The sequence below is a fragment of the Carassius carassius genome, chromosome 6, assembly GCF_963082965.1.
Source record: "Carassius carassius chromosome 6, fCarCar2.1, whole genome shotgun sequence".
NCBI lineage: Eukaryota > Metazoa > Chordata > Actinopteri > Cypriniformes > Cyprinidae > Carassius > Carassius carassius.
This window is the reverse complement of record NC_081760.1, coordinates 36211225-36235781: the sequence shown is the minus strand read 5'-3', so window position 1 is coordinate 36235781 and position 24557 is coordinate 36211225. Positions and strand designations below refer to the sequence as shown.

The window sequence follows — 24557 nt, the reverse complement described above, 5'->3', positions numbered from 1 at the left end:
TATTAACATTAGTATATGATGCTTAATTTATAATTGCATCATGCTCAGTATTACAGAGCTGGGTCGTAACTGATTACATGTAATACGTAATCAGATTCCAAAAATGCATTACTTGTAATTAGATTAAATTACATTTTAAAATACTCTGACTACAGTTACTTTTTATTGACTGACCACTGGATCTACAAATATCATTTTAAGAAGTGTTTTCTCAACCGTTCAACATTGCACAAACTACTGATGAACACTCAGGAGGTTATGTAATCATGTATTACTTTGTCTTTACAGGCCTTTGTCTTTCAAACACATTAAAATGCACAAATTTACGTTATTTCTTATTTACATGTAATACAGGCATGGCCAAATTATTTTATTTTTTATTTTTTTTGGGCCATACCAAACTCTTTCACCTAATATATTTACTTAAGAGTACCCCTGGGATTTTAAAATAAACATTTAATAATGACGTATCACATTTGCATATTAATGGTTAGTGGCCACATGACGTTCAGGCAAACAAATAACAAATTGTAATTTTTTTGTAAGTGCTTTATTTAGATCAAAGTTATTTTAAAATGATTTATTTTAATTGTACATTTTTATAATTGTCTTAGTCAATTAATCAACAAACTCACTGCAGCTCCTTTACAAACCCCAGTTTGGGAAACCTTGACATATGTTTAATGCACGTCATGTTGTCAAAAACAACAAATGGAATATATTTCCTTTTTGTTTGCATTTTTACATCATTATGGTACATTATTATCCTATTTAAATCACAAAAGTAATCAAAAAGTAGTCTGATTAGGATATATTACCTAAAATGTATAATGTAATAGATTACGTTACTAACTATAATTTTTATCACGTAATTTGGAATCAGTAACGGATTACAAGTAGTAGTGATGCACCCAGCCAACCCACATATAGTTGTTGGCGCGCGTGCGCCCTCTGCAGGATCACGAGCGCGTCGCACGCGCATGCTGTCATGCGCTACAGGTAAAGTTACCTCATTAACCTCAGATATAATACAGGTGATGTTTTCAGCGTCTTCCGTTTACTTTTCAAAACAAGCATCTGACCGCATCGTAGCAAGTTCACGAGCATAAATCTAAAATGCCGCGGCGGCATTTATGGAGTAAATCCAGTCTTCTGATATTAATCTATTTGACAGCTTTGACACGCAGCGCTGAGGTGAGTAACTCATCGACGCTCATCTGATGACGCTCTGTCTGCAGCTCGTTTCACTCACACTTGTGTTTTTGGCAGATCAGCACAAATGACGGCCAAGCATCCGCAGGTGAACAGCTGTCTGGCACATTTACATCAGTGTTAACTTTGTTCCTCGTGCTGTACATTTAACATGTTTGTTTTGTGTCCTCAGGGGTCTATTTTGCTAATTTAAGTAAAATTTCTTAAAACTTTTTATAAATGGAAATTTACTTTTTTTTATTTAAATATTTAGATATTTTGGAGGACAAATTTGCTAAAATGCTTTCTATTCTATCTTATTTCATCTTATATTATTATTTATATTTAGATTGTATTTTTTTTAAGGATATATATTTATTAATATGATTAATTGATCTTATTTTTATTAATTTACATCCCTTGTTGTTTTTTTTCTCCAATGTAAATAATTAGATATATCTTATGTCTTCCTATTATATATGCATTATTATGGTTATATTTATATTATTTGTCAAAAAATATATTTAATATTATTTAGTTTGATCTTTTTCTTATTTCAATTCCCTGTAATTTTCTTACCATGAAAATATTTAGATTTAGTTTGAGGAATAAATAGTTTCTCGTTTATAATAAGAATATTAATAATTATTATATATTTTTTTTATCCTATTTCTGCTCATTTAAATGTGCTGTGATTTAAATGGCATTGTCCTCTTCAGTTAAAATGTTTAGATATTTTGGGGGATAGATGTAAATGTTGTCTCTCTCTCTCTCGTCAGGTGTAGGCCGCGATCGATACGCTTTCTTTGCCCTGCGGAGCTGCCATCAAGTCCTCCGTGACAACAGTGGTGAGATCTTCTCCCCTGACTATCTGTGCTCAAACCCGCCCGTGTGGTGCAACTGGACCATCCAGGTGTCTCCTGGGAAGCGTCTGGAGCTGTATCTGGAGGACCTGACTCCCTCAGACACCTGTCAGAATAAGAGCGATCAGATCCACCTGGATGAGTCTCCAGCGGGTGCAGGGGGACAGAGGATTCTGGAGAGGTGCTGGAGAAAAGCCAGATACATTTCTGTGTTCAACACGGTTCAGGTGGTGCTGCTCATCAACGGGAACCGTCCCGTCCCGTACAGGGGCTTCTATGGACGTTATAAAGCTTTCGGATCCCTGGATTTTCCTGATCCTGTGTATAAAGGTGAGTTTTTATATAACTGGATTAGTGTTTATATCCATCCATCCAATTGTATTTAAATGCCATGTAATGTTTTTTCTTCACTGATAAGAAATGTATTGTGGTGCCAATGTTTTTATTTCCTTGTAAATTGCTGTGTAGAGGTCACATGACTCTGTATTTTTCTTGACACGTTCCTGTAGATGTGATGGAAGCAGCATTGGGTGGTGTTGAAGATGAAGCGGATGCAGTTACGAGTCCTCCACCAGGTGTGAAAGACGTCACCGCAGATATCCGACCATCAGGAGAGAACACACAAGCAACATTAACCGGTATGACCAACACTGGATCCTCAGTGACCATCGAACTTCCTTTAGGGAAGAGGGAAACCTGGGAAAAGAATCCTGGAGATTCAACGACTGATTCATCTCCTCGTGTCGTAGTGTCTGGTTACCACGTTAACGATGCGATTGATGATGGTGCGTTATACGATGAGAATTTCCTTGTAACGTCACTAAAAGAAACTGAGACCCAGCACAACCAACCCGAAAGTGGACCAGCTCAAACACGCCCCAGATATCAAGGGGCTTACTCCCAAATCTCAGACATGACCCTCAGCGCACACACTCATGTGCCACACGTCAAACCCACTGCCCGCTCTCCGTCCGCCATGCGCAGGAATGTGGACGCACAAGCGCACTCCTCTGATCAAACTGAGCAGGTCCGAGCCAGAACGGTCGATGATGAGGAAGGTGTTTCCATGGAGACGACAGTGACTGACAGCAGCATCACACTTCCTGTAATTCAACCCAAATTACACCGCAAATCAAAAGGTGCAGTTTTTTTTTTTTTTTTTATAAAAATAAAATGTATTTAATTTTGCATAAAGAATTCCTTTTTATAGGACACCTTTTTTATAACATTTTAATGTAAATTAAGTACACTTTACCCCCTGTTTTTTTCTCTTTCTAATCACTTAGAGAAATTTAAAAATAGAAGTAGGCCTAAAATATGCCTAAAATATAATTATTTTGTTGTCGTTGTTGTTATGGGGTAATATTAATAATTTAATGTTTAAAAATTCATAATCATTATTAGTAATAGCAGTTTGCAAGAGATAATATTAACAATATAGACATTTTATGTTTTTATTATCATGATGCAAGAAGTAATATTAACGTAATTTCAATTATTACAATAATTGAAATACTTTTTACAATTAAAAAGCATAAATTCAATTCAGTAAAACATATCATGACATTTGTTACAATTGACCATTTTCTTAAAAAAATAACGTATGTACTTGTTGATTTGAATTTCTGTTTTATACCATTTTATTGTTAGTTGCATTATGGTTTTGCTTGAATACTAAAATGGTCCTAAAATAGGATTATTATTATGCAATGGGTAATATTAACAATATAAATGTTTTAATTAGTGCTTTAAAAAATGACTTCTAATAAATATTTTTTTACTCTTTAAATACGAACAAGATATTTTAACTTCACTCAAGGGTTTCTTGCTTTAACATCGGTTTTCCTTCCACAGAGAAAACTCCCTACCAGCAAACCTTGAAAAATGTCACCCACAACAGGCATTTTCCTGGGGGTGAGAAGTGCCTTCAGACGCTTTAAACAGTAGATTTTATTATTAAAATCAAAATACCACAAGTTTTGTCACACTATAGATGACATGCAGCATACATTGATGTCGTATGATCTGTCCAATCAGAGCTCTTGTTCGAGGTGAGTGTCGAGGTCAATCTAGAGCCTGAACCTCATGAAGAAACCTCTTCCCTCAGATCTGCTCTAGAGATCATGGTGAGGCTCAACATTTCGATCCCCTTTCTAGAAATACAGAGTATTGTTGTCAGTTGAGCAACTTTTGGGATCAAAATTGGTTTATAGATACGAGAAACATTAGGACATCTCACTCCAAAGAGCCTGGACTTCAAAAGACTGAAAAAGTGAGTATAAAGTTCTCTTCCTCAAGCATATTCATTGGGAGATCTTTCTAATTGATCTGCTGAATTTGTTTCCAGGTTGAGTTCTGGCGTTTTGTTCATCGTGTGGCTGCAGTTTGAGAAGGCGGCTGTAGGGCTACAGACAGATGGGGTCCTTCAGTCCGGTCTGCAGGGGCTGCAGGGCAGAACCATCAAATCCAAAAGCACCAAAACACAGGGCATCATTGCATCTGTCTCTACTGAAGGTGCTCTTACACCACTTGTACATTTACATGTCCTGTAGTCTTTCAGGTTACACTGCATTTTCAGAAACCTTGTTCTGACCTCATGCTAACCTACTATTATTAAGTAATTTTCTGTATTTTGTCACTTTATTTAAATAAAATGTCACTTATTTTAATTTACTTTTCTATTTGACATGTTTAATGTTTATTATGCATTGATTTGATCTAGATCTAAAAAACCCCCCACTACTTTAGACTCTGGATGATTGTTTGATTCATTTAAACGTAATATTTGTAATATTACGTTTTGGAAAAGTTTTCATATTAAATTTAATTAAATTTAATATTAATTTAATCATTAATAAAAAAATAAAAAAAATTAACCTGTTAACTGTCAGTGCCCTACTAGTGGGACACTTGGTACTCTTTTGTTTTTTATTGCCTTTTCCCCATTACATATTTTAGTAATCATCCTAATTAGATATCATACGAAAGCTTAAACACTTGAAATTAGACATTGGGTTACCATGGAAGTGGGCAGTGTCAAGTGTAATATTATAGAATGTACTACAATATTTTAGAATCAAACGTTTTTCACATTTTGACAAAGGCAAGGTCTGAGACCCAAGATTCCATATTTGTTGACTATTTTGTGATATAAATAATACTGTGTCAGATTTATACATTTGTGTCAGGAAAATGCATTCAATTCAGTGGAGTTTGGGTGCAGCCCCATGGCTACAGAAACCTACATTTGTGATATCAACTTCAAATTTGGAACATAACTTTTGATTTTAAATCAATTTTAGAATTTCTAAAATTTTGTATATCGATTTCATATAAAATTCTTGCGGTACCTTGATGTCACACACCGGTCGGTCTGATGGTTATGATCCGCTTCAAATCGAACAAGCCTAATGATTCAATGAACCATTCATAAAGAACCATTTACTTCACTCCTGAATGAATCAGCCATTTATAAATGACTCTGACTTAATAATTAAGACAATAATTAACACCACCTTCTGGCAGTTTTAGTTTATTATTTACTGCATAATTTCATTTAAGAAATAATTTAATATTTTCATAGTAATAATAATAAAATTAAGAAAATAAATGATTAAAGTTATAGTTCACCTAACCAAAAATGACAATTGTCATAATTTACTCACATGGTCCAAAAGATTATATGTAATAAATTTATTAAAATTGATGCTTTGCACAACAATGACTTTTAAATGATCTTTTCAGAGTAATTTCTCCAAATTTTGTGCTATTAATTAGATTAATCACCACATCATGTAATTAATTAGATTAAAAAAAATTTATCGCTTACCAGCCTATATATATTATGTGTGTGTGTGTGTGTGTGTGTGTGTGTGTGTGTGTGCATTATTTATAAAAGAAATGGAAACCTGTTGTTTAAAATACTTTTACATGGACATATATTATGCAGCCATGATCTTACCAAAAATACCTGTTTATCTGAATTTCTGATGGCCCATTTGTGTGTTTGAACAGACATCAATGAGTGTGAGACGCAAATGGTGGTGTGTGATGCTCACACCGAGTGTGTGAATAATTTTGGATCATACTCCTGTCACTGTATCCATGGTGAAACAGGAGCCAGCGTTTGTATGGTGTCTACTGAACCTGGTAAGAGCTTGATATTCAGAAGTTTATATTGAAAGGTGTGCACTTCTGTGGAAGATTTCAGTTATTAACTTGAACCAGACTGATTTCATATCACTTCAAAAGGATAGTTGAGCTAAAGATGAAAATTCTGTCATTACGTTTCTTAACTTAATTATTGTCTTCTCTCATTTTTCAGACTGTAGTTGGACACCACCTCCCACAATCCTTAGGGGCGTTTATATCATCATCGGCCTGCTCATGTTGCTCATTGTGCTGATGCTGTTGGTGGCGTTTTTTCTGTATCGTCGTTACTATAGAGGCTCGTTCCTTCCTCATTGCCAGAAAACGAGCGCTAGCAGTGTGGTGGAAACCGCTGCCAATGACAATGTCAACAATAACTCCAGAAGTGATGGTAGCTGTGGTGCGAACCGGTTCATATTCCCCCCTCCACCTCCACCCATGATGATGCCCAAAGATGGCCACCGCTCTCTGGACCTGCCCTTATTACGCTTCAGCTCTCTGGTGCCTCCTGATAGATTTAGAAGTAAAATACATGCAGAGAAACACCCGTTTTGACTCTTTCACAGGGTTACTTTTGTCTACTCTCACTAAATGAATTGCACCTCACTCTTATTTGTACTAGTGAGTTATTTATTTCCCTCCTACTTTTTTTGTTTCTTTTCTGTTCTGTATGATTTATGGAGTATTTTGGAAAATAATTGGCTTTGTTAATTTTTTGGTCTACTATTGTATTTTAGTTCTCAGAAGTTTTCTCACTGTTGAAAATAGAATGGAATATAACTCAAAAGCACTGTGTACTTTGTGTTTTTATTCAACTAAATAGGCTATATGTCTGTGAAAGACAAAATTGGGTGTGTTGGACCGACGGAGAAAGAGAGAACGCAAGAACTTCTGGAATATATATATATAAATATATAGCCTATATTTTAAGTATGCGGGAATGTGCGAGGCTTCCGGTGTCAGTAGCTTCCAGTTATTTTATCTTTACAAAAACAGCCCGGTATTCTGCTAGATGTTGCTCCCTGGTATTTATCATATTTTAATTTATTATCGTTATCATAAAATGGTTTGTAGCATGGTTGTACCGTTTTCTGTACTAAGTTTAACAGTGTTGGGGAACATGAAATGCATTGGAAAAAGTGACTTGGCACAGTGATTTAAAATCAGAAAGTGATTTGTCACAAAAATATAAATAAAAACAAACTAGCGCTCACTCGTCAGTTCGTCTGCGCATGCGCACCAATCCGAATCATTTCCGGGGGACGAGACTGCTGCTAGTAAGTGTGATCTGTACAGTTATCGGACTCCAAAAGATATTTAGCACATAGTATTAAATGCCGCGACTCAACGTGAAGCAGTATAAACGTTGGCAGCGTCACCAGTTGAATTCACGCTCATTATTTGTGTTTTTGTTGTCCAGTGTCTCTCACTCGTGAACAACCTGTTGTTTTGTCCAGCTGATTTTCTTAAAGCGTCACGTTTGGTTCATGAATAAGCTCGAAGTGTGTGTGTTTGTGCTCTGTCTTTGAAGGAGAAAGATTTGGATGACCACCTGACTCAAATAATGCAGTTGACCAGTGTGTGTGTGCGCGCTTTGTATCTGACTTGACAGAGCTCATATCTCATTGTTTAAACATTATTAACAATGCTAATTCCCAGCAGAATGCTTGCTGTTGTTTTCACACAGTACAAAGAATCAGCAGCTCCTTAGTCTGCATTACTGATGTGTGTGTGGCACTAAAGCCAAGGTTAACTCTATGTATTTAGCCCATTTCGAGTATGTTGTTCATGTTGCACTATATATATATATATATATATATATATATATAGAATTTGGAAGGAAGTGCAGTTGGACTGAAACTGTTACTAACTACTGCTGTTTGTGTTTCAGAGGATGTTGGGGTATATCTGGCAGTGTTTCTATTCCTCGTGTCTGCGCTTCTGGTTAAAATGGTTCCTCCGGCTGATCACAGGAAGATGCGAGCTGCAGCGTGTTTGTGCCCGATGCAAAGCTGGAGCGATGAGGACGTCACAGATAGGTGATGATCATACAGTTATGTAAACCTTTATAAATGGGAGAAAAGTTAAAGGAATCAGTTGACCTGCTTGTAGTCAAATTTTCTGCTGAATCGCTCCTTTAAGGACTATTTGATTTGTTATGCATCATTTTTGCAAACCTGTCTTTGTTGCTTTTCTTTGTAGAGTATTCTCTGAAGTCCTCCAAAAGCAAGGTGAGAATGACGGACACTGATTTCTGGCTGCTTAATTACCTGAGTTAACATTCATATGGACCTGGTTCCTCACTCAAGACTGTGCTCGAAGTGTGTGTGTTTGTGTTCGATCAGGTGTTGCGAGCAGCTCTGTCTTTGAAGGAGAAAGATTTGGATGACCACCTGACTCAAATAATCCAGGAGAAGAGCATCAAGGAGCAGAAAGATCCTGCGTGAGGCTCTCTTAAGACTGCTTTGACTTGGTTCAGTAGGAAAATAACCTTGAACATCTAGCAACGCACCTTATTTTGTGACTAGCACATTGTCTTTTTTTAATTTTTTATTTTTTTTATACAGGTTACTATGTTTTCTCCCCTCACCATGTCTAGTGATACAAGTTAAGAAAGAGTTACCAATATTTTTTTCAGTTTTTTTAACCATTATTTTGACCAAGTAGCCTAGTTTGCAAAATGTTATATGTTAGACTTTTTAAAAAATATATTTGTTGTATGTTACTTAATAAAAATGACACATAAGAACTAAATCCATTAATTTGGAATACAAATATCTGAAGGGATAAATTAAATAAAGCTCAGAAACTACATTTTAAAAATCCTAATCAGTGAATTTCAAACATATAATTTATGTAAGATTAATAGCAATGTAAAAATCTAGTTTAAAAAAAAAATCTAGAATCTGTTTTCCCTAATTAAAATAAAATCTAAAGTATATGAAAATAATATTAAAACACTTTTAATAAATATTAAACTGTTACTAAGTCTGATGAATGCATACACGTAAATAAAAACATTAGAACTTGAATAAGCATGGCTGATAGTGATTCAGTAAATTAGCTTTTTAACTCTAGCACCCTTTTCATTACTGAAGTTTCTTCTTGCGGTCTAATTTTCACAATTTATTATTGTTTTATTTATAGCATGTATTCGAGATATGTGTATGTTGTAGACATTATCAAGATCTAAATGTAGTTTTCATGCAAAAAAAAATCTCTCTAACAGGTTTAAAGTGAATCTCCGTCAATGCTTGTTCCAAATCAACGGGTATAACGAGCTGTTTGAGGCAGTGGAGGAACTCCGAAAAGAGGTGTTTGACTCGGAGAATGAAGAACATGAGAACATGCTTCTGAAGGTGATTCATCTCGTTTTTATTAGGTCTGATATCTCAGCTGAAGATGATTTGAGCATCACAGGTTCTCTGTTCTGACTGGTTGTGTTTGTTTTCTGTCAGTTGTGGGATCTGTTAATGCCGTCGGTGAAGCTGGAATCGAGGGTCACCAAGCAGTGGGGAAACATTGGTTTTCAGGGCGACGATCCGAAGACTGATTTCAGAGGGATGGGGATGCTGGGACTCACAAACCTCCTGTAAGTGCAACTTCTGTTTCATGGCTTCCCTAATGCAATTAAGTGGACGTTTTTCTTTGTTTGCACAGTTTTTTCAGTGAGAATTACACAGACGCAGCCCGGCAGGCCTTGTCACACGCAAATCACCCCGGACTAGGGTGAGTCCTCACTGATGCAGATCACATGGCCAGACTCTCGCCATCGTAACTGATAAGAGTTACTGAAATTGCTGCTCCTCATTGCATGCTTTTGTTCTTGCAGGTACTCGTATGCCATAGTGGGCATCAATCTGACAGAGATGGCATACAGCTTAATGAAGAATGATGCTCTGAAGCCTCATTTCTATAACACAGTACCTGGGAAACCCCAAATGCAGCACTTCCACCAGTTCTACTGTGAGTACAAATAATTACATAAATGCACATATACACCAGACACTATACACTTGATATATTGCTGAAGGTTTTATTTTTAATTTAATTTTAGATTATTAATTTATTGAATTATTTATTTGGGCAATATATATCAAGGGCAGTGAGTCTAACAAAAACTGTGGTCTGATAATATTCAATTCCAGAAAAAAAAAATGACATTATGATTTTGGAAAGTATGGGACAATACAGATGTTTAATCCAGTTTTTGAACACAATAATATGCAAAAATACAATAATATATTAGTAATAATTATATAAACAGTTATAATATTATATAAAATATTAATAATAATCATATATATAGTCATGATAATATATTCATATATAAAAAGTTGATAGTGTGAATAATAATGCTAATTTGTATAAAAAAGAAATTTGAAATGTATTTTAGTATATATTTAGTCACAATAATAATCCTTTTTATATATACACATATATATATATATGTAAATAAATAAATAAACACAAAGCAGGGAAAATAAGTATTTGACACATCAGCATTTTTATCAGTATTTCTAAGTGGGCTATTAACACAAAATTTCCACCAGATGTAGCCGTCAATCCAAATATTGAATTCCTAGAAAGAAATCAGAACATTTAAGTTTACAAGTTGAGTCATAAATAAAGTGTGTTCGATACTTATTCCCGATGTCATTTCACTTTATTTATTAATACTTTGTAGAAAAGCCTGTGTTGATGATTACAGCATCTAGACGCCTCTTGTATGGAGAGACCTGTCGTCTGCATTGCTCAGGAGTGATTCTGGCCCATTCTTCCACACAAATGGTCTTTAAATCTCTTTTATGAACTTTGACCTTCAGTTCTCTCCATAGATTTTCTGTGGGATTTCGGTCAGGTGATTGACTGGGCCATTCAAGCAACTTGATTTTCTTTCTTTGAAACCACTTCATCGTTTCCTTGGCCTTGTGTTTGGGATCATTGTCTTGCTGATATGTCCACCCTCTTTTCATTTTCAGCTTTCTGGTAGATGGCAGCAGATTTTTATCCAGAATGTCCCAGTACATTTCTCCATTCATCCTGTCTTCAATAATATGAGGTCTGCCAGTACCCCTTGCTGAAAAGCAGCCCCAAACTTAACTGTTGGTATGGTGTTCTTGGGGTGGTGGGCAGTGCCATTTCTTCTCCAAACATGGCAGAAGTGTAGAATGACTGCCAAAAAGTTCAATTTCGCTTTCATCTGACCATGCTATAGTCTCACAATAATCCACAGGCTTCTCCTAATGCTCTTTCGCAAACTTTAACCGAGCCTCAACATGCTTTTTGTTCAGCAGTGGAGTCTTGCGTGGTGAGTGTGCATGGATGCCATGGCGGTTCAGTGCATTGCTTCTAGTTTTCTTTGAAACAACAGTACCTGCTGATGCAAGGTCTTCCTGAAGTTCTGCCCGAGGGGTTCTTGGCTCTTGGAGAACTCTCCTGATTATTCTTTGAACTCCTCGGACAGGGATCTTACGTGGAGCACCTGATCGTGGCCGGTTTATGGTCAACTGATGCTCTCTCCATTTCCAGATAACGGCCCCCACGGTGCTCACAGGAACATTCAGCATTCTGGAAATGCGCCTATAACCATTCCCATCAAAATGCTTTTCAACGATAAGATTACGAAGATCTTGAGAGTTCTTTGTTTTTACCCATCATGAAGTCTTTCCTGGGTAATGAGAAGCCTTTATAAGCCATCAATTAGGACTAAAGCAGCTGATATGAATTAGTACTGATATGGGGCAGGGTTTCTCTCTCAATACTGACAGATTTCAGGTGATCTTCTGGCTTTCTATGTCATTTTGCACCTTATCTTCATGTGTTCAATACTTATTCCCTGTGTCATTTCACTTTATTTATTATGACTCAACTTGTAAACTTAAATGTTCTGATTTCTTTGTATGAATTCAATATTTGGCTTGATGGCTACATCTGGTGGAAATTCTGTGTCAATAGCCCACTTAGAAATATTGCATTTAAATTTCAGATTTCAATTAAATTTAAACATGCGTGCTTGTAACATGTCATAATTTTCCTTTTCTTGGAGATACGCTCACTTATGTTCATGTGTTTGCAGGTTACCTGGCGTATGAATTCGATAAGTTCTGGTTGGAAGAGGAGCCGGAGAGCATCATGGAGTTCAATCGCTACAGGGAGAAGTTTCACGACAAGGTCAAAGGTCAACTTCAGATGCCAGAGGTCATGCTTATTCTGACCGTGGACCAAGAAAAATGATTCCAGCATCATTTCACAGTCAAAAGGACACTGCAACAGTTGATTTTTCTTTTCTTTTCCCATTAACTTTAAGATAATCTTTAGTTAGGAAATTTACAACGTGCATGAAGCTTTATTTAAATATTAATAATTAAACCGCTGCATAAACTGTACATCAAGGGTACATAGCTGCTTGTTTAGCTACATTGACCTGGTCAGGGAAAGACTTACACTAAGTATTAATAATAATAATAAGTGATGTTTTAAACCCTCCAAGGAACAGACTGGAATCCTTCACACTTGACGTTTTGGTCGTGGTCACGTGACTCCTGCTTCTTCATCTTTACCCATCTCAGGAAGATGACGTCTATGCTCAGAAGATGTTCTTCTGTATTCAGATAATTAATTTAATATCTAATCTGTTTTGTGAATATTGTTATTCAGACTCAACTCAATTCCAAAGGACATCATTTGTATGCACAAACGTTGATGTGACACTGTGTCATTGTCTTATTTATAAACCGTGTTTGGGTTTGAAGATGTCACTTTTTATTCCTGATGACCCGGTTCATTTTATAGTGTGGGATTCATACCTGATGTTGAAGAATAAAATAGTGACTGAATATTCAAATACAAAGTTTGCTTCTTATCATTGGTGTGTTTGGCAATAAGAATGTTAATTCAAGTTTTTTAAATACATTTTGAGCGCAATTAAGTTTAATACAGTTAATGTTTTTGTTTTATTTGTCTTTCATGTTATAACTGGTCACCACTTTTAATAATTTTTTTATTAATCGTTTTACCTTTACTAGGCAATATTAATAATTTGAAAACTCATCCAGTATATGAATTAAAAAAAAATATATTAATTGCAGTCTGTCAACAAATGTTGTCGTAACATTTACATGCATAATAGCAATTTAGTTTTTTGAAATGATCATGATTTTATGAATGACACCATAAATATTTAATGCAACTTAAATTAACATTTGCATAGATTATTTAAAAATATATATTTTGTACTCTTTTGAAAAGAGATGCATGTGTTTGAATATCAGTCTTCTTCCACATAAAGTACAACAACTTAATATGGTAAAAAAATAATAATTATGCATGCATAAGCAAAATACTGTTCAAAAGTTATCTTATTGCATGCCAAAATTGGGTTTGTAGAATTTAGTTATTTTTTATCTACGGGATTAATGCATGATAGCATAATATCTTTTTTTGAAGAGATATGCATAAAGTTCACAACAGTCCCCACAAAGACATCCGAAAGTTGTATAAAGGTGTTTATTGAAGCATGTGCTTATCTTTATGTCTTTTCCAGTTGTTTCCAGTAATAAGACCACACTTTTTAGGTCATTCCAGGGTTAGTTGTTGGATATTTAGGGTTGAATAAACATTAAGCTTTAAACAAAGCTCTAATTGCTTAAAAAATGAGGACATATAAATATTACATAAACATTATGTACATTGGTTTATCAAGGGGCGGAGTTTCAGAAGCTTTGTGCATTGTGTGATCATTGTGTGGCTTTTCTAGCGGTTTACCCTGAAAGAGAAAGGATGACGGTCATGTGTTTCTGTCGTGATGTTGCCTGTGTGAAACTGGAAGTCACACTGTTCTCGTCATCGTCCTGTCAGAGGAATCTGAAACAGCCGCTCATGTGCGTTTGAAAGGTTTTCAGGGGTCTGAGGTGAAGCTCTAGGCAGTGGCCTCGATCCTGGTCCTGGACATCATCATGGCCCTCTTGAGCTGCTCGAACGACACGAACATCACCACGTTCCAGGAGCCCAGCCTCAGGAAAGATGGAACGAAACTGAAGGAGAAACACAGAAACGTTTCGGCTGCTGGTCAGAGACCATTACAGGTGTGATGTGTTGTGAGAAGATGATTCATGATTTCTGCCGCTCACCCTTTGTAGAAGGCGGTGGGCCCCTCTTTGGTCATCATGGTCCAGGCACAGTTTAGGGAGCTCCTGTACTGCTCAGGAGGAGAGTTCATGTAGCGCGTCTTCACCACATCCACAGGAGACGCGATCACCGTCGTGATGAACCCCGCTCCGAACGCAGACACGAAATGACACGGAAGAGTGTCTGGGAGCACAAAACAACAAGATTAGAAATATTCCTGAAATCAAACCTAGAGTTTGAGTTTCTCAAATCATTCAATGTGTCTGATGTAGACCAGCATTTATTTTATACTATCATAGCGTTATAGTTTGTATTGATGATTTGTATGCCTTTGTGTGTTTTTGTTTGCTTTGTAATGCATAGATCTGTCTGTCTGTCGATCACTAAATATTTAATAAAAAGAACAAAATTTCATATTTTGGCATTAGGTCTTCTGTCATGAAGATTCTATAAATCGTCACCTTATTGTTCTTCCGTCTAAAATGGAATCGTTTTATTTACAAATGTAAAAACTATTATATATATATATATTTATACTATTACTTATTAACTAGTATTTTTATAGTATTCATTAATATTTTGTATTTTAAATTGTAATTTTAGTCATTTACGCGCTTTTGTCATGTTATTCGTTTTTTTATATATTGTGTCTATAAATACATATAATTGTAATACTTCAAATATACTGTCATTTTGTTTAATTTCTTAAAAGTCTTAAAGTATTCATTTCTCTTCTATATTTTATTCAGTTAAATATAATTAAATAGTTGCCTTATTGTTCTTCCATCTGAAATTAATTGTTTATTGATTATTATGGTCTGTATGAAATCTATTTTTTCCCTATTATTAATTTACTAATAGTATTTATTACAAATGTGATTGTTTTACTCATTCTATTTTCATTTTAGTTTAGGTTTTAGTAATTTTATGAGCTTTTGATATAACATTTTTTTCTCTCTATTTTATTTTTGACTCAGTTTTAGTCATTTTTAAAACTTCACCTTATTTCAGTTATTTGCCAAAGGTAACATTTCTCATTTCATTTTCTTTATTACAGCAACAACACTGAGTTTTGTTGGTGTCAGTTAACAGTGTCAACTCTGGTTTGATGGTGTCACACACACTTTGTTCTGTGTGTGTGTGTGTGTGTGTGTGTGTGTGGAAACCTCATCACACCTTTGCCCTAATGTTTCAGGCTCTTCCCTCCAGAAGTGCTGATGGTGTGAATCAGACAGTGAGACCTGACCTGATCACCAGTGCTATCTTATCTGGTGAAAGTGGTTTGTGCCGGTTCATTCTAGCACGTCTGACTCTGTTTATTAGCACTGCGGGACGCTGAAGGGAGGGTGTGTGAGCTCTAGCCCAATCACAGACGCTTCAGCTGCGTCTCCTCATGGACTCCTGGCCTGATTTAGAGGCTGCTGCGCCACACACTGCCATACGTTTTGATTATGACAAACACTGTCTGCTGAAATCATGTTTTATGAATTTAGGCTACTGGTTTCTACCTTATAGAATTACTAAAATAGAAACGAGACAAATATGTGACATGAATAGTCAGGAATGGCTGGTCCTGTTTATAGAGATCTCTAACGGAGCGGTTTAGGTGTCTGGTTCTGAGCCCTGCTGTGAGGTTTCATACCTGGCATGAGTTTATGTTTGAGAATGGCTTCCTTGATGAGATCGTAGGACACCAGTTCAGTGCAGTTGACCAGCGCGTTCCTCGTGATGTTGGGCAGAGTTCCTGTGTGGAAACAAATCAGATTAAAGAAGATATTCATCAGTCATCAGTGCTGCGCAGCTTAAGCGAAGACAAAAACACATGCTTCTGATACAATTAAACCGTATATTCGCATGGCAATCAATCAAATAAATATAAATCATTTTATTATTATTATTATTATTATTATAGGTAGTAGTAGTATTGTATATATTGACCAAAATATGTTTTGAACATACACTAAGTCTTAAAGAAATGCATTTTCAAATTAAGAACATATTTAGTTTAATTTACTTTAAACCTTAAAATAGATCACATATAATGCATAATATTAAAGTGCACACATTTTTACATTTATTTTGCAATATAAACATATTCACACATATAAAATCTTTAATATAGATATATACATCTCTATGAATAATTAAAAAAGTCCAAAGTTAATATTAATAATTACATTTTACATTATATTATTCTTATGTGTAATACATAATTTTTGTAAATATATATTGTAATGTGTAATATGTAATATATATATATATATATATATATATATATATATATTAACATTTATTTCATATATTATATTTTGCTATTTTTGTATATGTTGAAATAAATGTAACAGTTAAATATACATATATATATATATTATTTTATTTATTTATTTTTTTATGTATTACAACAAGTTTAGAATGACTTTTACAAATAATTAATACAGACAAATATACAAAAAATAGTTTAATCCAAATAGAAATAAGAGCTTGTTCACTCATGAAATCTTTCCATTCAACAAATGTGTGTAAAGGTTGTTTTGGGAGCCCAGAATGGTTTTTCTATGGCATCGCTGCAAAAACCACATTTTGTAAGCTTTATTTGAAAGAATGTAAAGTAAAAGCGAACACAAAACACACACCTTTCCACAGGCCCCGGAGCCCCTCGTGCTGGAAGATCTGTCTGTAGGCCTGCATGGTGCCGCTGTAGCGTCTGCCCACCCCCTGCAGGTTCATCTGGGCCTGGAAGCGCACCTTCACCACATCTGTGGGCTGAGCCACAGACACGGCCAGCGCTCCGGTGGTGCAGCCTGCCAGGATCCTGATGCCCACGTTGGGGTCTGCAAGCCAAACATGACCAAACCATTAAACAAGAGCCCCGTCTGCTTCCTCTCAAGAATCAGCTGTGTCTCAGATACTTCATCCCAGTATTCTCGTTCTGGTCTGGGAGGAACAGCTGAGATCTGACTTGAGGTTTTCTTCTCTATCTAGTGAAAAGCGGTCTTTTTGAACGTACTGTCTTTGCCGCGTGTGTAGAAGCTCTTGACGTTGTCGTAGAGGCCGATTCGTATGGAAGCGAAGGCCATCTGTCTCTGAAGACCGGCGACCAGGCCGTTGTAGAGCGAGCGCGGGCCCTCGGTTCTCACCATGGTGCTGATGGTCCCAAACACCCCTCTGTACCGGATGCCTTCAGCTGCGCCCGTCACCGCTTTCTCTCCCTGGATCTGGAAGAAAACATGGAGAGATAGTGATGGGAGTAAACCAGACACACCAGACTTGTATAACAGTACAAGTATGTAGTAATAATCAAATAAATAAATAAAATCTTAATCTTGTTTAAATTTAAAAACATCTACCAAATTCCTAACAATTACCACTGAAAAAAATATTTAATAGAAATTAATATAATAGATAATATATTATAAAACATAATATTTAATATACAATATTTAAATAGATTATCCTGGTGGCTTTCTTCTTCAGAATCCTAAAAAAGAAGGTATACATTTTCAATTTGACATATTAATAACTAACAGAATCCCTAAAAATGATCCAGATTATTTATATTCTATTTATTAAAAATCCTATTTATAAAAAATATATATATGTGTGTGTAGTGTGATATTTTAATATATAAATTATAAAATATATTTTTTAAATATACAATCTTGAAATAATTTAAAAACATTCATATTAAGATTATATTTTACTAATATATATATATATATATTTCTTCAGAAATATTAAAAAAGAATATTCATTAACAAATTAAAATATTAATCTTAATAATCATTAATTAAATTGTTTTATGATCGTAAATATATGGTTGGAACAAAAATATAAAATACATAATATATTATCCTATTTTAATATATTTTGTAATACATAATATTTCATATATATACACTATATTCATATACTTTTAAATAGAATCATATTCATCATAGAAAATAAAATATTTTAAATAAATTTTTAGAAAATGTAAAGAAATCTTTAAAAATAAGGTAAACATTTAGAATTTTTCATATGATTTGTATCATAATAAAGAATCTATTATTTGTGAAAAGACTGAGAGGCTGTTATCAGCTCTGGGGTTGAGGTCTGTACCTGTAGCCGCACTTTTGCGGTGTCCAGAGGGAAGGTGACTAAATCAGCGATGCAGGCGGCCGTCCCTGCGCTGAGAACCTTCACACCCAGAGGAGGAGGAACATCAGACGGCTTCAGACCCACCATACTGACAGCTGAAAACACACACACGCGCACACACACCATTACAATACTTGTCATTATAAAATGCATGACATACAGTACACTGCTGGTCAAAAGTTTGGACACACCAACTAATTCTTTATTATGACTATTTTGCATGTTTTAGAATAAGACCACAACGTGTCACAAATAAAAACTCTGATATATTTGAGCTCTTCTGGACATTCATCAACCAGCTGCATGAGGAGCATCCTGGGATGCTTTGAAATGATTGAAAGCATTTGCATTATGCTGCACAAAGGTTTCATACAAATGCATACTACAGTAGACTATTTTTCTTACATTAAAAAGCTTTTTTTTATTAAGATTAATTTTATTAAGTTTATAATAGTCTATAACACTAATTTCACGTATCTTAGCAGAAATATTGATCAAAATTGTTTAAAACTGTCAAACTCAGTCAAAGCTTTTGACTCCTGGTGTAACTATTCACAACATATGAAAATGTTCTGAGAGTAAAGATCAAAATATTTAGCTTATTTTGGATGCTTTTGCTAGAACTTTTGCACAATAAAAAATAATGCATCACATTCAAATGAATTATTTTTGTATATATCACGATTTAAATTGTTTTGGCATGCTATATATTATCATATATTTATTCAGATTTTTTTTGTTTGCATAATATTGTTGAGTTATGAACTCCAGATGAAACACAGAGGTGGTGAACTGACCTGTGATTGAGTTCCTCTGTCTGATGGAGTGACAGGATGACGACTGGAGCTCTGGAGGGACGAGGGCATGATCTGTCTTTCTTTATATATCATTATCCAAGAGGGGTTCTTCCTCCTCCGCTCAGGGAGGTGTTTCTCGAGGAAAGATTACTGGCCGACACAAAGTCCACCTTCCAGCACAGAGTCCAGTACAAAAACATCCCACATCCAGATAAACAAGCGCTTAGATAACTAGTGAACACAAAGCTTTTGAAAACATTTGACGATGCTGCTGTCATTAACAGGCACATTAACAGCATCAACAATGAATGACTCATGCATGCTTAACAATCACCATCCAATGGGTTTGTGTGTAAAAACATTCAGCTTTAAGGAAAACATTAAAATACCAATGCTTAATAAATAAATGTTTACTGTAACATGACTGCAGATGTTTATAATTTGGCTACTAATGAAAGTGCAGATGCATTAAAGGAGCTCAGAAAAGCTGTCGGCCAATAGCAGCGCAGGGACAGTCCTGCAGGGTCTGAAAGATGATTGGCCTCATGGAAGGGTGGGAAACCAAAAAATATGAGCCAAACAACAAAGCTCTAAGAATATATATGAGTTTCTGTTTAACAGATGGAGGAAAACACGCAGGAGGTTCAGCTGAATCATGAAGCATCAATCACTGCACGCCTTAAAATACAGCACAACCTCGACGATCCTCAGCTAACATGTTCGGCTCATTCAAAAAAAAATTAAAAATTAAAAATTTCATTACAAGTCAAGATCCTTATGGGCTGTTCAGACAAATATGCTTCTAAATGAAACCATTAATATAATCAAAGAACCATTGAAGTTGAACCATGTGATTTTTCCACCAATGAATAACCAAAAAAAAAAAAAAACATTAAAATGCTACATTCATATTTACATTAAATGTATAAAAATATGTTTAGGTAATCATATGGACGTTTTAACAGATATGTTTCTTAATTGAATCATTAATATAAAGGAACAACTAAATTTACATCTAATGTATATGTATAATATTAATCATAATTAAAAAAAAGCTATTATAATTTGTTACTGTAAAAATAATTCAGACACATATGGTTCTAAATTGATCCATGAACACAACTGAACTATATGATTCCTTTGCCACAGCATCGGCAAAAATATTTAATTTAATATAAATGCTAAATGTGTATTAAACTTATAAATGTTAATAATAAATAAATAAAATATTAAATAATAATAGTAATGATAATAGTACAGCTATCATATGTCGTTATGGTACTAATAATAATAATAGTAATAATTCTTTGGACAGATATAGTTCTAAATGAAACCATATTAATATAAAAGAATTGTTAAAGTTGAAGTATGTGATTCCTCTGCCACTGAATCACCAAGTGGAACTGCAAAAATAAAGTTTGTTTTTAAACGTTACCCGAACACTCCCCCATCTGCCATTGGTCCAAAAAAAAGATAGCCCCGCCCCAGTCTCACGCCATTGGTTGAGCCAGTCAGTGATCCTGTGTCAGATTTCTCAAACAAACATTTTTTTTAAAGTAGCAAACTAGATCTATGCCATTTAAAAGAGTAATATCGTTTAGATAAGTCAGATATGTATTTTTATGGCACACAAACAATCTCAGTTAGAGAGAGTGCACAGGATTAATCTTTAACCCACATGTACACCATTATCTAAAAGAGAAAGAAAAACGAAATAATACTGAATTGTGATTATTATTATCATTTAACTCAACATTTTCCTACATAAAAGCAGCAGCAAAACTCTTATTTGTCGTGAAATTAGATTATTTTCATGAATCGGCAAATCAGTGCAGTGAAATAAACCGCATGTACAGACTGATTTCCTGAAACAAATCACCAGAATCAGTTCACCAAACTGAACAGACGGAGGGATGGAGGGGAATATTCCCACTGAGCATGTTTCATTTGCCTTTGCTTAACAAATGCAGTGAAGAATTACTGTCTTTTGCTACAGTCTTGAAGACAGCCGAGCTACTGTCAAAAATCAATAAACTGTATATCCTCAAAACTGCAGAGTAAGATCTGTTTGTCAATCTAATATGGAGACTTCAGCTTCACTGATAGTCTGATCTCTCTCAGAAGGACTGGATCCGGACTGTGAAGTGGTCTAACATTGGTCTAATGTTTATCTGAGTCAGTCATTAGGATGTGAAGGGGCTGACGTTTGCGACTGAAGTTCATGGAGGACTGATAACAGACCTGAACTGTACAGGTTTATGCAACAGACACCAGCAGCAGCTGGAGCATTATCTTTAGTCATCTGCTGACTGTCCTACAGCCAGGAACACTTTATCAAGGGAAAATCAAGCCTGATATGCCAATAAGAGCAGAGTAGAGACATAGGCTTACTTTAAACTACATTGAATTTCAACAGTTTTTTCCAATCTCAAAGGCCTTGTCCACAATAATAATAATAATAATAATAATAATACAAAAAACATCCAGTTTTTTTTTTTTTTTACCACCAAAGTAAAAGAAAAACCCATGTTATGTATGTACAGTGGATCACATACTTACAATGCATTGGCCAGGTTCTCATCTACAATAAAGACAATACTTAAAACTTTTTATGCCATTATGCATGTTGGAAATGACAAAAAAAAAAGAAAAACGCATAAATATTAATTATAAATAATAAAATATTAATATTAATAATTATCATAATATAAACAACAACAATAATGAATTATATTACTGTAATTACCTATGCTCACTCTCTCCCTCTCACCTATCCTCTATGGTTTCATCCACACTTCCTCCACCATCAGTCACTCCTCTCTTCCTTCTCTGGAAACTTCTTCACAGCTAAAATGACATACTACCACAACAAAATTAATAATTGTTCCATCTTGGAGGGGTGGGTTTTCAAAGTTACAACTTGCTACTGGGGTTCCTCAGGGCTCAGTGCTTGGACTACTTCTCTTCTCCATCTACATGTCATATTTAGGATCCGTCATTCAGAAGCATGGCTTTTCCTATTGAACTCAACTCTACTTCTCATTCCAACCAGATGATCTGATTGTAGTTGTTCGCATTGCAGCCTGCCTGACAGACATTTCTAGCTGGATGTAGGACCATCACCTTCAACTCAACCTTGCTAAGACCGAACTGCTTGCAGCCTCAGCCCACACAGCACTTTATCACAACTTCTCTATACAGCTGGGTTTGTCAACCATAACTCCTTCCAGGACAGCCAGGAAACTTGGAGTTGAGATCGATGGTCAGTTAAGCTTCGCAGACCATATTTCTACAATGGCCCGGTCCTGCAGATTTGCCTTATACAACATTAGGAAAATTTGACTCTTCCTGTCAGAGCAGGCCACACAAGTCCTCATCCAAGCTCTTGTTCTCTCCAGACTGGACTATTGTAATGCACTCTTGGTGGGCCTTTCGGCTTGTACTATCAAGCCTCTGCAACTGATCCAGAATGCAGCAACGAGATCGGTCATTCACGAGCAGATTAAAGCCCACGTCACCCCTCTCTTCATCATTTTACACTGGCTGCCAATAGCTGCTTGCATCAAATTCAAGTTACTGATGTTTGCCTTCAAGAAAACCACTGGCTCTGCACCAATATACCTGAACTCCCTAGTTCAGACTTATGCACCCTCCAGAAGCTTGCATTCGGCAAGTAAATGACAGCTCGTGGTGCCATCCCAAAGAGGCACAAAATCACAAAAGATTGTAAAGCACTTTCAAAGGATTTTAACTTCAATAAATTGAAAATTTTAAAATGTTATATTTTATTTAAAAAAAAAGAATTGAATATTTCAGACAGCTTTCTGCATTTTAAAAAACACATAAGTGCATTTTTGAAGCTGTCATTATGATGTCGCAACACAGTGCTCCGCAGGTTGTCGAGTTTACACTATTGCAGTAGACTTTGATTTTATTGGTTAATTCATAAACGGCAGATGTACAGGGATTTTACTGTTTGCATTGCTGATCTGTGGCACAGTACCTGGATCAAGTACAAAAGATACGAGGTTAAAGATAAAACAATACTTGATAGGTAAGCGGATAACTGAAACAGATAAACAGCTGACTTATCAAGTAGTTAGTGATGGGAGAGTGCTTTAGCAAGTAGTAAATAGATTTATTTACAGGATATTTTGCTCCTAAAAAGTTCATTTTGAAGCTGTGAGAACAGTCTTTGCAAACAAATTGCCCGGTATTGACGTAGGACTTGTTGACTGAGACAGCATGATGTTATTATGTGTGTGCCAAGTATCTCCAGTACTGGGCAGATCAGAGAACATCGGCGTATGATTGGACGTCTGCGCGCACACCCTCTAAACGTCAGTGGTGGAGAGACACGGCATTTCATTCAGGACACATCTCTGTGTTACAGTCATGAACTCTGGAGAACAGCACAGACTTCAAACACAAAGTCTCACAGCTCTACTGGACTCTAGTGGTCATTACACTCAACAACAGCCACATTCAGCATGACCAAGCAGAACATTTTAATTAGATTATCCTAAAAAAATTGCATTTTTTAAATGTTCCCATACTACTACTACTAATATGTGATTTTTTTATTTGAAATCTCATATCAAATAAACAAAAACAATAAAATAATAAAGAAATAATAAAACGCAATAAAATGTAAATAATAATAAATTTATACAGGGTTAAATAAAAATGTAATTAATAAAATGTGAATAATAAATAAAAAGCATATTATATATATATATATATATATATATATATATATATATATAACAATTTACCTATTCATCAAGCTTTGAATTTACGTGAAAAAATTTGATTATTTTATAATTATATCGGGAAAACAAGTTTATTACTATTACTAATCAAAATAATTCAGTGACAGCTTTATTTAGCCTAAATCTGCATCCCTGCTACCTAATCTGGCTTAATTTGATTCTATTAAAATTTAGGATTTTGATTTAAATGTTATAAAAATTCTATTTAAATGTTATTAAGGTTTACTGACAGAAATCTCATATAAAATGATAAATAAAACCCCATTTCTGAGGATCCTTTCACTGACACTTAAAAAAAACACTTTCAGTAGTTTTACCTCACTTTTTGTACTGCAAATGGACTGTAATACAGTAAACTATAAATGAAATAGCAGGACAGGATATTTTCTTTTCATACTTTTAATTCCTGGACGTTATCTAAATCATTTACAGTTCGATTTCAACCATTCACATTAAAATGTAAACTTAAAAACAGCAGCATGAAATAAAGTATTAAGTCCTCTATTTAAAAAAAAACA

At 35.1% G+C, this 24557-nt stretch overlaps 3 protein-coding genes across 5 annotated transcripts; 2 read left to right on the top strand and 1 right to left on the bottom strand.

Annotated features, from left to right (window-relative positions):
• The first annotated feature begins 1024 nt into the window (after window positions 1–1024).
• Window positions 1025–6990, top strand: LOC132142781 (uncharacterized). Of its 2 annotated transcripts, none has more exons than XM_059552895.1 (10): window positions 1025–1194; window positions 1270–1300; window positions 1971–2384; window positions 2564–3193; window positions 3909–3968; window positions 4092–4180; window positions 4268–4326; window positions 4402–4568; window positions 6069–6203; window positions 6379–6990. In XM_059552895.1, the coding sequence occupies exons 1-10, from the start codon at window positions 1117–1119 to the stop codon at window positions 6756–6758; spliced, it is 2043 nt and encodes a 680-aa protein (XP_059408878.1). In that variant the 5' UTR covers window positions 1025–1116; the 3' UTR covers window positions 6759–6990. The 2 variants fall into 2 exon arrangements, with proteins under 2 accessions (XP_059408878.1, XP_059408879.1); XM_059552896.1 differs by having other exon boundaries at window positions 1026–1194; window positions 1971–2356; window positions 2554–3193.
• Window positions 6991–7420: 430 nt separating this feature from the next.
• Window positions 7421–12788, top strand: LOC132142778 (ELMO domain-containing protein 2-like). Its single transcript, XM_059552892.1, has 9 exons — window positions 7421–7480; window positions 8095–8242; window positions 8406–8434; window positions 8549–8646; window positions 9433–9562; window positions 9662–9795; window positions 9864–9932; window positions 10036–10169; window positions 12283–12788. Exons 1-9 carry the CDS (start codon window positions 7436–7438, stop codon window positions 12438–12440), a joined length of 945 nt encoding a protein of 314 aa, XP_059408875.1. The 5' UTR covers window positions 7421–7435; the 3' UTR covers window positions 12441–12788.
• Window positions 12789–13697: 909 nt separating this feature from the next.
• On the bottom strand, window positions 13698–19416 carry LOC132142779 (mitochondrial uncoupling protein 2-like). 2 transcript variants are annotated; one of them, XM_059552893.1, is made up of 7 exons: window positions 19268–19416; window positions 18432–18565; window positions 17341–17548; window positions 16967–17164; window positions 15976–16077; window positions 14336–14516; window positions 13698–14239 (listed from the first exon to the last, which is right to left on the bottom strand). In XM_059552893.1, the coding sequence occupies exons 2-7, from the start codon at window positions 18555–18557 to the stop codon at window positions 14125–14127; spliced, it is 930 nt and encodes a 309-aa protein (XP_059408876.1). In that variant the 5' UTR covers window positions 18558–18565; window positions 19268–19416; the 3' UTR covers window positions 13698–14124. The 2 variants fall into 2 exon arrangements, with proteins under 2 accessions (XP_059408876.1, XP_059408877.1); XM_059552894.1 differs by having other exon boundaries at window positions 18432–18558; window positions 19264–19320.
• Window positions 19417–24557: the final 5141 nt, after the last annotated feature.

Excerpts from the sequence above, each read along its gene's own strand:
- LOC132142781 (XM_059552895.1), top strand. The coding sequence starts at position 1,117 with ATGCCGCGGCGGCATTTATGGAGTAAATCCAGTCTTCTGATATTAATC. Across the intron at positions 1,301-1,970 it reads TGACGGCCAAGCATCCGCAG|GTGTAGGCCGCGATCGATAC; the intron begins GTGAACAGCTGT and ends CTCTCTCGTCAG. Across the intron at positions 4,181-4,267 it reads GATCTGCTCTAGAGATCATG|ATACGAGAAACATTAGGACA; the intron begins GTGAGGCTCAAC and ends ATTGGTTTATAG.
- LOC132142778 (XM_059552892.1), top strand. The coding sequence starts at position 7,436 with ATGCGCACCAATCCGAATCATTTCCGGGGGACGAGACTGCTGCTA. Across the intron at positions 8,647-9,432 it reads AAGGAGCAGAAAGATCCTGC|GTTTAAAGTGAATCTCCGTC; the intron begins GTGAGGCTCTCT and ends TCTCTCTAACAG. Across the intron at positions 10,170-12,282 it reads GCACTTCCACCAGTTCTACT|GTTACCTGGCGTATGAATTC; the intron begins GTGAGTACAAAT and ends ATGTGTTTGCAG.
- LOC132142779 (XM_059552893.1), bottom strand. The coding sequence starts at position 18,557 with ATGGTGGGTCTGAAGCCGTCTGATGTTCCTCCTCCTCTGGGTGTGAAG. Across the intron at positions 14,517-15,975 it reads CAAACATAAACTCATGCCAG|ACACTCTTCCGTGTCATTTC; the intron begins GTATGAAACCTC and ends TTGTGCTCCCAG. Across the intron at positions 14,240-14,335 it reads CCCACCGCCTTCTACAAAGG|TTTCGTTCCATCTTTCCTGA; the intron begins GTGAGCGGCAGA and ends TTTCTCCTTCAG.